Below are 15,216 nucleotides of genomic sequence, written 5' to 3'. Positions count from 1 at the left end.
TAACAAAATTGAATACAAATATGAAAGTAAGGTCTAAGAAATTGATAAACATCCATATTTTTGTCTTGTCCCTTTAGGTTATTATTCTTCAATAAAGAATTTTTTAAAAGTTTGATTTAATGTATCAAGAATAATTTTAATTTATTAAAACTAGTCAGAAAATGCCAAAGATGCTTCAACTGTAAGGGATTCCATTGACACTGCAGGTTAAAATATGAAATTTCAAATTGTTTCCTTATTGCAAAAATCTATATAGAAGCTTAAAAATTTGGTAATACTATTGAAAAATTTACCTTTGTATTAAGGTATGTAATTTGAGTCATTAAACTAATTCTTATGCTCACTCTTACAATACTATTTTAATAACCATTACCATAACATTTAAAAGGAAAGTTGAGCAGTTGTAATAAAACATGTTAGGTAGATTTTTAATATCTGTATATGTTTTATACTTTTAATCTTATTTTGAATTATTTATTTGTAGTAGGATGATTCTGCTAGTACTGATTGAGGTCAGTGCTTATAATTATTTTTTAAATGCTCTAATAAAAATACAAAGCAAGAAACTTAATTTGAGTTAGGAAAAGCCATCAACTCAATTAGAAACATTTTTTTTTTTTTTTTTTTGGTATTTATATAGATGAAATCCAAAACATTAAGTATCACATCATCTAGCAAAGAATTGTGCTTATTCTCCAACCCCTAATTTTACTATCATAAGTGTTTTATGATTCACTTCAAATTTCATGTAATTTGACACTCATGCATAGAAAAAAACTCAGTAGATTGTTGTAACTTCATAATGGAAATTGTGTACTAAATAGGGTAACTTACCTAGAACATAATATTTTAAGTTAATTAAAAAAGAGGGCAGTTTAAAAAAACAACCAAAAAAGCTGGTTAACAATTATAGAACCTGGGATTATACGTTCTATTATGGCTTAATTGAAACATTTGCCAGGAATGTTGGCATATGCCTGTAATCCTAGCAATTTGGGAGACTGAGGCAGGAGAATTACAAGTTTGAAGGCAGACCCAGAATTTAGCAAGACCCTATCTCAGAATAAAAATTTTAAAAAACTGAGGATGTAGCTTAGTAGTTAAGTGTTCCTGGGTTCCATCTCCAATACAAAAAAAAATGAAAGAAAGAAATCTGGTTTTATATTCAGGTATACTTAATTTCAGAAAATTAGGAATGACCTATATTAATATAATCTAAGCCACCATTTGTTCAGGGGCAATGATTTTGATGTGTTGTTGAGCAAGCACTCTGCATTTGATTAAATTCTTTAGAATTTTACCATGAAACCCTCTACTAGTTTGCTCTCCAAAAAAATCTATATAACACTGCTCAAACAAAATGTATTGTGAGTCGGCTCATCTATATTGATAAAACCTTCTACAGAATCACTGCTCTTGTTAACTTTAAAAACACAGAACACATTTATAAACCTCTTTCTTATGAATTCTTAAATAATTGCTTTCAAGAGATTATTTCTATAACATGCTCAACTTTTACTTCCATAAGGTAAATTATTCAAGTTAAACTTTAAAGACTTTTTTTATTGTCCACCTCTCTGTGGGTATCAGAAGTTTGTATTTCTAAAAGACACAAAGAAAAAAAAGACTATTCTCTTTATTTTGTGCGAGTGGATTTTATTCTACTCTCACTGTTTGAAACCTAAACATGCAAAGATAAAAATGAGAATGTCTGCTGCATGTTTTGCCTACTGAATTCTATAATAATTTTTGGAGGGGGTAAACAAATAACTTGAAAGTATATAAACAAGTATAAATTTTGTCTTGATTTTTCTTTTATTTCTAATTTTATTTTTTTAATTTGTTCTCATTAGTTATACATGACAGCAGAATGCATTTTTAAGCATTGTGATTTTTCTTTTTAAATGACTAGCAGAGAGATTTTCTTTTCTAAGTTCTATACATTGAAACCTCTTTAACCTTTACTTTGCTCACAACAGCACAAAATATCTTGAATATTTAAAATTAAACAGAATAATATTTAAATAGTTGCTAGATAGAAACATTAAAATCTTTCAATTTTAAGAGAAGGGACAACTATTAAGCAGTATAAATATTTTATGTATTTTAAGGAAATACAAATAGTTCTATATTGTTATCACAAAATTAAATTCGTATGTTATTCCTATCAAATTCTCAAATATTGAAATATTTGGCTCCCAAATTATGGTTTAATTATTTTTTTTAAAAAAATGATAAGAAAATGCAAGCAAACTGTATTTTTTTTTCTTTCTGATCATTTGGCTCTGTTGTATCTAACTGTGCATGCTCTGCTTTTTTTTTTTTTTTTTTTTTTTTTGCCCCCTTTCTCACTTTCAGGAAGAGAGCCCCCTGAGTGTGTCTAGCCCAGAGGGTACTGGTACCTGGCTGCATTATACCAGTGGTGTGGGTACTGGGCGTCGAAGACGCAGATCAGGGGAACAAATCACTTCTTCCCCTGTCTCCCCCAAATCATTGGCTTTCACATCCAGTATTTTTGGCTCATGGCAACAGGTTTTTAAATTTTACTTCATTAAACATTTTTCCTCCCTGCATTCAGAGCAACAAACAACTGTCTTTGAGGACATCTAATCCCTTGTGTTTTACATCAGAGTAAATCCTTCTGCTTTTAAATTTTGAGTCCACTTAAAAATATTTATATTTAACAATAATTGAGGGAAAGAAACAACTTATGTTGCATATGTTTAGCATTTTTACTGCAAAAGTTCTAAATATCCAGGATTTAAATAATAATCAATAAATTTTATTTTCCTGGAACTTGAGCTTGCTGATAAAATTATTTTAAAGGGAAAGAAATTTTCATTTGACTCCAGTTATCTTTTAAAACATTCAGAAACAGAATTTGTGATTTGATGGTAAGAAAATTTACTGATTTTCCCCCCATCATTGAAAATATTGATTCCATTTGGAATTTGCTGAGAATGTAAACATTTTTTAAGCATCAAAATTTATGTGACCCAGTGTTAATTAGCAGGATACATCTAAAATGATTGTTCTCTCCCTCACTATTCCTTTATCTGGATGTATCTAAGGGATATATATGTACATTATGTTTTTCTTTGAGCTATATAATATAAGACAGGGCAAGTGTCTTATATTGAACCATCAACCATCAAGTGTCTTGTATTGAACCATCAATAATATGGTTCAAAATAAAATTACTTCAGAAGGACTTTCTATGATGGCATTTGGAAACTTTAAATACTCTGGTTTTTATTAGAATGAAGGTCTGCTGTTACACATGATTTTTCTGATAATTTCAGCAATTTCCTTTTGGAAATATAATACATTTGATTATAGGAAAAGGGATTATGGTATCCATTAAGGCTGTGAATATTTAAAGGTTACTCTGATAAAGTCCATGCATGGATCAGTAATTGTATGGTGACTTAACAGTCTGTCTGTCTTTTCTTTTGTTTGTGGTTGTTTTTTCCCCCCTTTAAATACAGGAGCTGTTTTAGAGTGGGCATTTGGCTTCTTTTAAATAAGAGAGTGGATATATCAATCTATTAATTATTTCTTTTCATCTGTCTTGTTTCATACATTTTTCATTCTGAATGCCTGCTTCGCACCACTTCATTGCAAGGACATCATATGAAATGGACTCCCTTCAAAAGGGGATCTTGCATGATCTTTCATGTTTTGTGTATTTCTACTAATATTTATCATACAGCTTATTAACCTTTGTCTGTCTGGACAGGCTGCATATGAACTAAGGACTTTCTAATTTAGTTTGCTGTTTTATTTCATTTATTTTGTTTTCCTTATGTAGGTTGTATCTGAAAACACTAATTACCTTCGAACACCAAGAGCTCTTGTGGAACAGAAACAAAACCCTACTGTAGGTATGTGGTTTAAAGGAAATTGTATTCTATTCCCTTTATAAACTCAATATTGTGCACACATGTAAAACTCTTCAGTGATAAAAGCATGACCAAATGCTATGCTCTAGTTTTTATTTAATGTGTATTAATTCAGAAATGTTGAGTTGTACATCTCAATTACACAGTAAAGTTTTGATATTTTAAGACATAGTGTTTAATTTTGTTATGTAACCCTATGGTAATGACTTAGTCCACTTGCCAATGCTTGTTTTTAACCTATTATTATATAAGTCAGTTTATGAAGGAAACTTCATCTCTCCACTCAATAAAGATGAAAAGGTGCTATTGCATGGGGAAAAAAAATCTATTTTTCTGATTAAAAAGGCTAATTAGGTAGAGAATGTTTCAAACCCTATCTGGGTGAATTTATTTTCTTTTGCAACAGCTCTTAAGGAAAACCAAAGCAAAACTGACGCACAGTGGCAGATTTACTCTCTATTAAAAACTATAGAACATAATTATTTCTTTGCTAACACTCAAAGCAACTTTGAAGAACACTTTACAAACTCATTGGGTTTAAGGTCATTGGTTGATAAATTATATGAGGTAACAACATTACTCTTTTCTGTAAATAGTTGTCTAAAGAGGTTTAATAAAAGCATAGATCTCATTATAAGTTTAAACTATATATGTACTGCATGCAGTCTATGAACCTTGTTGATTCCTATATACTTGATGATCTTTCTTTAATTACTTTAATAGTTTATGTTGATAGCTTTTAATATTCCGACAGTATTTTAATAGAAATGTATGTATTACACCTTCTTAATGTACTAGCATAGTATATTTGATAGAAATTTATTTAATCTTTCCCAGTAGAGAATGTTTTGTTTGAGTAAAAAAACTTTTGCTACAGAGCATCAGTTTATACTGGCTGTGTTTTGATGATGACATGTTTTATTGGAGCTTTATTAATTAAGATCTAGAGTCATTTGTTAAGTATAAGAAATTTTTCCTGGTCTTACAAGTAAATGTATTGATATACTTAACTTTATTTTATAAAAAAAATTGACAGTCTTTAATTCAAGGGGATCAGAAAAGATTCTTCATTGATAGGCATACATTCAAAAATATTGACTTATTATAAAAATTTGTACTAGGAGAAGTATTTCTTTTTTTTTTTTTTTTAATATAGCCTGCTCTTGCAATTTGTTTATCAGAATCCCATCTTGTCCTAAATTATTTTTATGGTAATATTTTAAAACTTTTTAAATGTACATATGTCTAATTATTGTGTGTGCATATATTTTTCCTCAAAGATAGTATTTTATTTAGTGTTAAGTTACCCCATTTGTACATATTATAAATGGTAGTTGTTATTAGAAGCATTATGTAATGTTCCGTAGAACGTTACAAGCATATTGTGAGCCTGTTCAAGGCACTGCCAAAGGCTGCCTGTGTGTTGGTAAGAGCCATGTCAATTGCATGCTGCATGAATTCCCAATGTGAATGGAAGAACACCCGTTGTTGTATGTATTTTCTCTAACTCCCATCAGGGTCTCACTGTGCGGGCCTGTTTAGCACCTCGGTGCTCGGGGGTTCTTCAAGCGCACCTAACCTACAGGATTATGCTCGTACTCATCGTAAAAAGCTGACCTCTTCTGGCTGCATAGATGGTATGTGCACACATGCACACACAGATTCATACCTACACTCATGCACACACCCATGAGCAGTATTTCTCAAGCATATCTGAAGCCACTGACTGGTTCAAGTGGAATTCTAGCACCCTTTACCTAAATGACTATCTGTGTTCTATGTAATCCACAGCTTGGATCCATGTTTCATCAAACAATTAATTGTAGTTAAATTTAAAGTACTTGTACAGTAAGTAGTTCATTGAAATGGAATATCTAGAACTGCATCATATGTGTTCTTTTAAATAATTGATGATCCATATTATAAAGAATTTTGTTTGATCTTTTAAATTTGTTCATTGTTAACCCTATCCTACTTACTGATATTGAACTAATTAAAATAAGGTGAATAAAATATTTATTACTAGAAGAAAATCCATGTTGGTAATATTTTTATAAAAATAATCATAGAAAGAGAATATTTTAGGATTCCTAGCTAAAGGAGATCCTCTCACTGTTGTTAACATACCTTAAGTTTTAAGATTTTAATATTCAGAATGCCTTTGAAGCTCGTGGAAGCTGGTCCCTTTTGCTAAGAGGAGTATTTTAGTTTTCAGAATCACCATATATATCCACAAATTTATTTTAGTCAATAAAACTTAGATTTACCAAAATTGCCAGCTCATCCTGCTTTTCTTTCTTTTATATATTTCATTAAACATTTGCCTCTATCATCAAGCCAGTTTACTGCTTTTAACCAGTATTTGGCTTATTACCTTCTCTCATTGTCCCTTCTGCATGTCACCTAATTCTAACTTCCTTCTATATTTGTTTTTCCCCTCTTTTTGTTTTTTTAAGTGTTCTTCTTTTGGTAGCTGTTACAAATTTCAGGTACCTGTTTTTCTCTTTCTCAGACGCCACACGCGGTTCTGCTGTTAAAAGGTTTTCTATCTCATTTGCTCGACACCCAACCAATGGTACGTTTTGCTTTTATTTTAAAAGATACTCCCCTGCTTTGTCCCTTTTTATTTTTTCTTTTATTTCAAAATGTGGGGTATACAGTATCATTCATTATCCATTCTTAATTTCAATTGGCATACAATTCCAACTTCTTAATCACCCAAATTATTGATACTGGCTGGCTCCCTTTTTTAGCTCTGATTTATAAAATAATTTAACATTATTCATCAAACTCTTAAATAAGCACAATTGATGATGAATTAACACCTTAAAATTCTAATTTCTCAAGTGACTAGTTCACACAAATTCTTAAATTGTAACAATTGGTATTAATTTATTCTTAATTATTATTAATTTTAATTTTTTCTCCCCAATTTCTTTTTTGACCACATGGTTGATTTATTGAGATATTTAACAGAAATACAGAGTGACCTGTATCAAATAGCCGAAGGAGAAGTGTCTTTGAAAATTTCTTGGGAACCAGGTGATGCAGATTTCACTGCGTAACAACATTTATCCCTGGCTTTGTCTAAAGCAAAACCAGACTTCATCTGGAACACTTTGAAAATTTTAACCAGCAATCACTTTGTCCTCATGTGGCAGTATGGAATACTGTTATCAAGCAACCAGTTCCTTTTGATAACACTTCTTTTTCTTAAAATTTGGGGAATTCCTGATAGAAAAAAACGTCCAGAAATCCAATTCAGTTAAATTTAATTTTTTGAGGCTGAATAAATAGTAAAGTGTTTTACAACCAGTATTTATAAATTGAATCATTGCAGTATTGCAGCTTTTTACATAAAGCTTGATCTTCTGGAGCAATAAAGAATATTTACTAATCATCTTTAAATACTACAGGACCTAAGAATTTTTTAAAATGTACAAGTTTTTGCTTTTTGTAATGAAGGTGCTTTTATCCCTGGAACCTTCTTAAAGTTTTTAACTACAAAGAAGTCTTTCAAAAATTGAAATTTTATGAATCTTAAGTGTTCAACACAAGTTTGTGATCATTCTTCCCCTTTCGGGTCCTTTAACACATCTAGATAACAGTGCACTAGTATTTCTTAAAGGTAGAAAAAGAAGACTTCATTCTCAACAAATGAAAGTTTAGTGTGCTTTCCCTCCACTGTTGCTGTTTAAATACTATATTTTGAAGAAAATGGTCTTTATTTGATATAGCTGCAGCTTCTAGAGATATCACATACCTAAGAACCTCTTAGAAGACAAACAAGTCACAAGAAAAACAATTTACAAAATTCGAAGAAGAAGTATTCAAGTTTAAGACTGTCTATAGTTGTATGCTAAACGTTTATGTGCTCAAAGCCAGGCTTGCAGCTTTTATCAAGAAAAAAACTCTGTATTTTCATTGACAATAAAAATAATGATAGGGCTTGGGGGTATAGCTCAGTGGCAGAGTACTTGCCTAGCATGTATGTGTAAGGCACTGGGTTTGATCCTTAGCACCACATAAAAACAAACAAATAAAATAAAGGCATTCTGTCCATCTACAACTACAAAATTTTTTTAAAAAATAATGATAATAAATCCTTTTGTTAAATTAAAAAAGAGTAGTTTTATATTCCTTTGTTTTAGATTATTTTCTAAATGTGGCTTTTTCTACATATTATAGAACTTAATGCGTATAAAATACATTTCTTTTAATTATAGAAATATTTCCTTTGGGTTTTCAAGATTTCTTTTTTTCTTTTTTTAATGCTGTGTTGTCTTATCTGTCCAATGAATTGTCATTTGACTCTTCCTTTCACTTTTTATTTCCCCTAACTTTCATGTTATTTCCATCTTTAACACATATCATGGACTTACCCCTCCTTCATCTTTAGTTCAAGGAACATGGTGAAACAAGTATCTTCTGACAGTGCTTTACCTTATTTTCTGGGCCTCTGTGCAGAACACCTACACCTCTATAGGTGCTGGTCCATTTCCTCTGTGGAATTTCTAGGCTCCAGTGGTATGTTTTTATAGCTTCTAAACATGTCAGCGGGGTGGCTTTTTAAATTTCTGCACTAACCCTTTCATTGTGCATTAAAGAAAAAGTTTATTAAAGATAAATGGGAAAATTGTAGTCCTAAGGAACTTGATTATATTGTCATTCACCTGCTATAAAATCTAGCAGGTGAAGGAAAGAAAACAATAGACTTATAAACATCCTAAGGAAAGGAGAAAGAACACATTGTTAATTTTTGTCTGTAATGCAAAGAAAGGGTTTGAGCTTATTTGCATGAGTTTTATACTGTAAAAAAGAAAATAGCAATTGTGCAAGCATAATTTCTTTGGTGCTTACTTTAGGTGTTTTAAGTGTTGTTATACTACTATAGTTCTTTTTAAGTATATGCAATGTTCTGTCTTGCTTTGGTTTGCACCTGAAAATCAAATATGTAAGCTTTGGTTGTTTTCATGGTAAGATTAAATTTCTTTTAAATGAAGTTCTCCTATTCCAACTGGGAATCCCCCCAGTAGTTCTTGGGTCCATATTTCTTCCCAGAATTTAAGGAGGAAAATCAGATAGTACTCAGTTTTAAAATGAGCACATGCTTATTGAAGCACATTCTATTTTGCAGTCTGAATTTAGTTAATGCTTACTTGTTAATTACTGGTGCAAGGCTTTTATGTTGTAAACTTAAACATTTAAAGTATTTCTTGGAAGGAAAACTAGTTTAGATTTTTGAAAGAGTACGTGAAGAAAGACTTGTTATTTTTAATAGTATATTAAAACAATTTTAAAAGCCATTCAGTTGAATAAAATTTAAATAAATAGATAATTTTCTGTTTTTTAAAAAAGTGAATAACCTGTATCCTATTGGTTTAAGAAAATAAACTGTGTGTTTAAGTGCTTTTGTTTCACTGACGATATTAATACATATCTGCATGAAAATTTCATGAATTTTTTATATTTCTCTGCTGTTGTTAAATATAAACATATTTGTATTTGGTATTGTTTGTTACTTGACCTAACTTTACTCAGTCAGTGATTTTCAATAATAGAATTATTGGTGGTAATTCAGTAAAGGTAGGTGAAATATGTTTCAGAATTTTAACTCTACCATAAGTGAATGAATGTAATTTTAGAATCATACTAGAGAGTATAATTGGCCTTGATGTGACTAGAAAGGTGTTTAAAACCATTCTTCACAAATAATTATGTAATTGTTTTCTGACAAGAAATTACTTTTAGCAATCTAGCGTCAGGGACACATTATAACATCAGTTTATTCATCTATTGAATAGACCTGACTTTAACAGATAAAAACTGAAAATTTGTATCTTATCTTTTTCCCCCTAGGTTTTCTTAAGGAATTCATGTGCATGTAAAGAGAAATCTTTGTCACATCTTATTTCAATCCATATTGCATAGCATCTGGTGTCATGACTTGAGAGATCTTGTGTGTTTGCATGTGATATATTGAAAAGACTAAATTTTCCAGTTCTAAACAGTGATCATCTTTCTTTTCAATTATTGATTTTGAAAACACCCAACTTTTATTTTTTTGTTTTTGTTTTCTCTCTTGCAGGCTTTGAATTATACTCCATGGTGCCATCTATTTGCCCTCTGGAAACTCTTCACAATGCCCTATCTTTAAAGCAGGTGGATGAATTTCTTGCATCTATTGCTTCACCATCAAATGAAGTTCTAAGGAAGACCCCTGAAGGTTGTAGGGAAATTAACTTTCATCATTATTATTTTATTATTTAATTGTTGAATATAATAAGAATTATAAAATATATAAACTCAAGTAGTAGTAGTGAATAGAATTTTTGAGGAGAAAGAAATGTAAAGGGACATTATTATTAATTCTTTGGTTTCAGGTGCAGTGAACCACTTATCTTGATTCTTCCCCAAAATATTTTCTTACAAAAAGAAGGGAAAATAAAACCAAAAATCTACAAACTGGCAATCAAAGTCAATAGCATAATAAAGAATCATAATTATTTTTAAACTAAATGTTATATTTCTATTACATATCATTTTATAATAACTTAAAATAATTTACAAAATAATTAGTTCATGTTAAACCCCCCCCCCCAACACACACACACACACTTGCCCATCCCCACACTACTTTGGAAGTAGTCAGAGCTTTTAATTAAAGGGCCCAAATGAAGACAGCAGTTTTCCAAATTATATTCCTCAGAAAATATTCTGAAGAAGTTAATTCATGTGTATGTAGAATAAATATTCTGAAGAAGTTAATTCATGTGTATGTAGAATAAGGGTTCTTGGCTAAGTTTTGGAAACTTTATATTCTACCTGCCTTTAGAGAAGTACAATTACATTAGCCTAAAAGATTGAAGTTCTGTAAAGAATGCTGTATAACTAGATTTAAAACTTTTTTTTAAGAAAAAATTCTTCATACATATTAAAAATTACATGTCACTATTCTGAGGGACCTCATTTTAGGAAATACTCTAGACTACCTTTTTAGATGTAAAGAAGCCAACTAGTAATTGCCATTTTCAGCTCTATAGCATACCTCAGCATGTCAGAATTTCCAGTTTGCAAAGCACTTTCTGTTCTGTCCAAATGGTGTCCCTAAGAGAGGGTTTTAAGAGACGGTATTCTGCTTAAGAGATAAGAATCTTGCAATTCTAGTTATATTCTAGAAAAGCAACAAAGTTGTTTTTTTTTTGTTGTTGTTTTTTTGGGTTTTTTTTGTATACCATTCCCTTTTTCTGAGGTGCTGTAAATGTATTTTGCCCAAGCATAAAATGACATCCTATAGTTAATAGACTGGACATCCCTTTTATGTCTTGCAGTTATTCTCTTCCTTTTCCTGAGCCATCACATTTATAATTCTAGAGCACTATTCACTTTCTGTTCTGTCCGAATGGTGTCCCTAATTTCTTCAATGTAGTGACCCTTCCCTTTTCTTCCACTTCTAGTAATGAAGGTCAGTTCTCAATCATTAATAGTGGAAATATATCTGATGTGAATGTCTTAAAATAGTTCATTTTAGGAATAGCTTTAATTAGGTTTTAATTTCAGATCTTGCATATCCATGTGTCTGATTCTGAGCATTTATAATGCTTCAAATGAAGTAATAGATAAAGTCACAGTCAGGAAAATGAAGTTCATCTCCTTTTATGTTGTGTGTAACCCTAATAGAATAGACAGTACTGTTCCTTCACAATAGATAATCTAAAGAAATTCTAGTGTAGCCCTTTACCTTTATACTTGATGTTTCATTGCTTCCCTGGGATGGGAAATTTAAATCTTACAACAGAGATTTAAAAAGATTCTGATAATTAAATCAAGACTTAAGGTAGATATCAATGCTATTTAATTTTAGATATTTGCAGTGAATAACTTGAAGGTAATAGCAATAATGACATCTGTTTGCTTAAAAATAGAATTTTAGTGAAATATTTACAAAAAAATAATCTTTTAAGATTTATTACGTGGCATTGGTATTTTATGACAGCTTCATTTTGTGGTTAGTGGATTCAGTAATCAGTATATTAATGAGGTACAGTAATGAGGCAAAGGATATTAGATTTCTTTTTTAGTTGTTTTGTATATCATGGATCTAAATTATAGCCCTGTTCCTCTAATTCTCTACAAGATGAAAAAATAAATTGCTTAATGCAGTTCAAGAATCAGATAAACCTTGTAGTAGATAATATGATTCATTCACATTAACTTGTATTCCCAAGAGCCTTCGGAAATCCATAGGAAGAGAAGGATTCAGAATGGTTAGGGCTTATATCTTCCATGGCTGCATCATCCATAGTATCTGCTTTGATCCATTTTATTTAAGATATCATTTGAGAGAAGTTTATTGTTCAAAGGAAAAAAATGTAGCCATAATTGAAGAAAATCAACTTAGTTTTTTACATTCTTTTTTAATATTAAAGAAAAGAGAATCCTGATTATGAAGGAAGTATCTGAATCTTACATTTTATGGAGTAACGGAAGAATTTATATTTACTAAATGCACCACATTTACATTATTTTAATTCCCTGGGCACAATAGAGCACACCTTTAATCCCAGTGGCTCAAGAGGCTGAAACAGAAGGATTGTAAGTTCAAAGCCAGCCTGAGCAACTTAGCTAGACTTTAAGCAACTTTAGCAAGACCCTTTCTCTAAATAAAATATTTTAAAATGGGCTGAGGATGTTTCTCAGGGGTTAAGTGCTGCTGGGATCAATCGCCAGTATAAAAAAAAAAAAAAAAATTCCTGAATTGCCAAAGAAATAGCCTCATATTCAAAGAACTATTTCTATTTTATTGTGTCTATAACAAGACAGAAGACAATATTAATTCCATTGGTGTTCAAGGTTTTTTCCTCATCTAGGACAAAAATTTCTAAATTTATGGTAAATGAAAGATAACTTAAAATAGTGTTTGATAAAATGGAGTAGGAATACTAATAAGGATAAGTTAGTGATGGAAATTAATTAACAGAAAAAAGATTTTAATAAAAGTGTGGAAGCAGGAAAGAACAAAGTAATGATATAGTGCTTTATATGATGTTTTAGGGACTTTTGTATTACATTATTTTCATTAGTGGCTGCTTTTTCACTATCGGTGACATTTCAACATGGGTCTCAACCACCAGTGCCACATTTGCCATAACTGGTCCACATCTTGATATTCAAAAGCACACTGAGTATTGCTGTCTGGACTTCCCCCTAAACTGCAAAATTGCAAATCTGACTTATAATCTTTTTCCTTTGTTTAGAAGCCAGAACCTTATAACAGTCACCTTGCCACCTGCACACCCACTTTGGGCTGTCCTTCCCTGAAGGATTTGATCCTGAAGAGTTCTCCCTACTTTTCTTTTTTGCACTTCTTAGTCGCTCCATCTTTATTAGAAAGTAGGGATATGGAGGATAACTTTAAAATTTCCTCCTCTTTGTGAAGGTAAATCTTAGCTGGGTAATAAAGAAAACAATGTGATTTATTTAACTATTTATATCTAGTTATTTTATTCTTAAATATAATAGTGTAGTAGACCATTGTGTTTGTAAATGAATCATTCTTAAATTCCCATTTATTATTGAGATTTTTTGTCTTAAAAAGTACTGACTCTGTTCCATCAACTTTCTGTCATCCCTTAAGTATATCACTTTCTATCAGGGCAGAACAAAATTAAGTCTGCTGCACTATTCTTGTTGACATTCTTTTGGTGTATACTGTTAAAATGCTTATAATACAAACAGATCAATGATTTGGGTAAGACTATGAGAGAATTGCCTTTTTATGTGAAAGATGATTTCCTGAATTTACTCTCCAAACCTTGCCTTTTATTTTTTCAACATTGTACATATTTTAGAGTCACTAAATTATGTTGTAAAAAAATTTCTATAATGTTAATGTAGAACTTACAGGAAATTATTAAATTATTATGTTTGTTTAATTTTTTCAGTCTTTTCTGCCTCACGTACCAGTCCAGCAATGAGAAGAAAAGTATCTTTAAATACATACACACCTGCAAAGATCCTCCCAACTCCACCGGCTACCTTAAAGAGTACTAAAGCAAGCAGCAAACCAGGTTAGAAATGTGCCTGTGAGTTTGTGAATTCTGCATAGCAATTAGGGTACTGATAATAGTTTGCTTTTTAAATGTGAAATCTATTTTCAGTATGATAATTGCACTTTTCTAGTGCTTTCTAGAGTAATGATTCTATCCTAAGTTCAAAATATATATAGTCCTGGGGCTGGGGTCCTAGCTCAGTGTTTAGAATGCTTGCCTAGCATGTATGAGACACTGGGTTCAATTCTCAGCACTGTATATAAATAAATAAGTAAAATTAAGGTCCATAGACAACTAAAGAAAATATTTTTTAAAGAAGTCTATACAGTCTGTTAGGTCTGCCCTCTCCTTTTTGTATCTGTTAATCATTTGCCCCTCCCCATGCGTAATTTAATAAAATATATTTCATATTCACACTTCTCTTCAAGCTAATTCATGGACTCTATTCTTTTGCTTTTCTGTTGAGCCTAAGGCATCATTCTATATTTTACAAAAATTTTTATTCTTGTTGCCCTTACTAAAATGGTAGCTTTAATTCTCTGTTAATTAATGTATTTTAATTCTCTGTTCTCAGTCTGATGATATAACTACTAAATTCAGCTATATTTTATAAGCATTTTTCTATTTTAACTTGGCACATTTGATTGTAGTGTTGATACTCTGTAAATGCTCTCTTACTTTGACTTGCAAGATATAACTCTATCTTGGTGTTCTTTTCATTTCTCTGATTCAGAAGAGTAATGCTTTATATGATGTACTTTGTAGTTGAAACTTTGCTGTTGGATGATTCTTCTTTTTTCTGCTTTTCTAATCCAGTGAAATTCTAACCATGTTCATTTTTTCTTATCCTTTTGTTTTGTTTTGTTTTCAGAAATAGCTCCAGTGCTTTTGAAGATATTTTTGTTCTTTTCCTCCTATTAGTCCTTTCAAATATTTTTTTGACTTAAGAATTTGTGCTTAAGAGTCAGGGAACCTACATTAAAATCTCAGCTTTGCTACTTATTAATATAAACTTTTGGTAAGTTATATAACCTCTTGGTACATCTTTAAAAGTTGTCAGAAGCCAGGCATTGTGATGCGGGCCTATAATCCCAGCAGTTTGGGAGTCTGAGGCAAGAGAATCAAGCCAGCCTCAGCAATTTACCAAAGCCCTAAGTAACTTAGACCCAGTCTCAAAATTTAAAAAGCAGCTAAAGATTTGGCTCAGTGGTTAAGCACCCTTGGGTTCAATCCCCTGTACCAAAAAAATTTAAGAAGTATCA

The 15,216-nt window shown here is 31.0% G+C and overlaps 1 protein-coding gene across 24 annotated transcripts in view; it reads left to right on the top strand.

Annotated features, from left to right (window-relative positions):
- The window catches only part of Ppip5k2 (diphosphoinositol pentakisphosphate kinase 2), a 124,041-nt gene that overhangs the window by 66,947 nt on the left and 41,878 nt on the right, over positions 1-15,216 (top strand). For 8 of the 24 annotated variants that reach the window (XM_071612364.1, XM_071612363.1, XM_071612360.1 and 5 more), the window contains 6 exons: positions 2,359-2,532; positions 3,812-3,884; positions 5,420-5,539; positions 6,415-6,477; positions 9,991-10,128; positions 13,847-13,972. In XM_071612364.1, the coding sequence (XP_071468465.1) occupies positions 2,359-2,532; positions 3,812-3,884; positions 5,420-5,539; positions 6,415-6,477; positions 9,991-10,128; positions 13,847-13,972 (694 nt within the window). The remainder of the gene's footprint in view (positions 1-2,358; positions 2,533-3,811; positions 3,885-5,419; positions 5,540-6,414; positions 6,478-9,990; positions 10,129-13,846; positions 13,973-15,216) is intronic. The other 16 variants (XM_071612373.1, XM_071612372.1, XM_071612367.1 and 13 more) reach the window with 5 other exon arrangements.

The sequence above is a fragment of the Marmota flaviventris genome, chromosome 5, assembly GCF_047511675.1.
Source record: "Marmota flaviventris isolate mMarFla1 chromosome 5, mMarFla1.hap1, whole genome shotgun sequence".
Lineage (NCBI taxonomy): Eukaryota > Metazoa > Chordata > Mammalia > Rodentia > Sciuridae > Marmota > Marmota flaviventris.
Note: the sequence above shows the minus strand (reverse complement) of the source record. Positions and strands in the feature narration are given on the sequence as shown.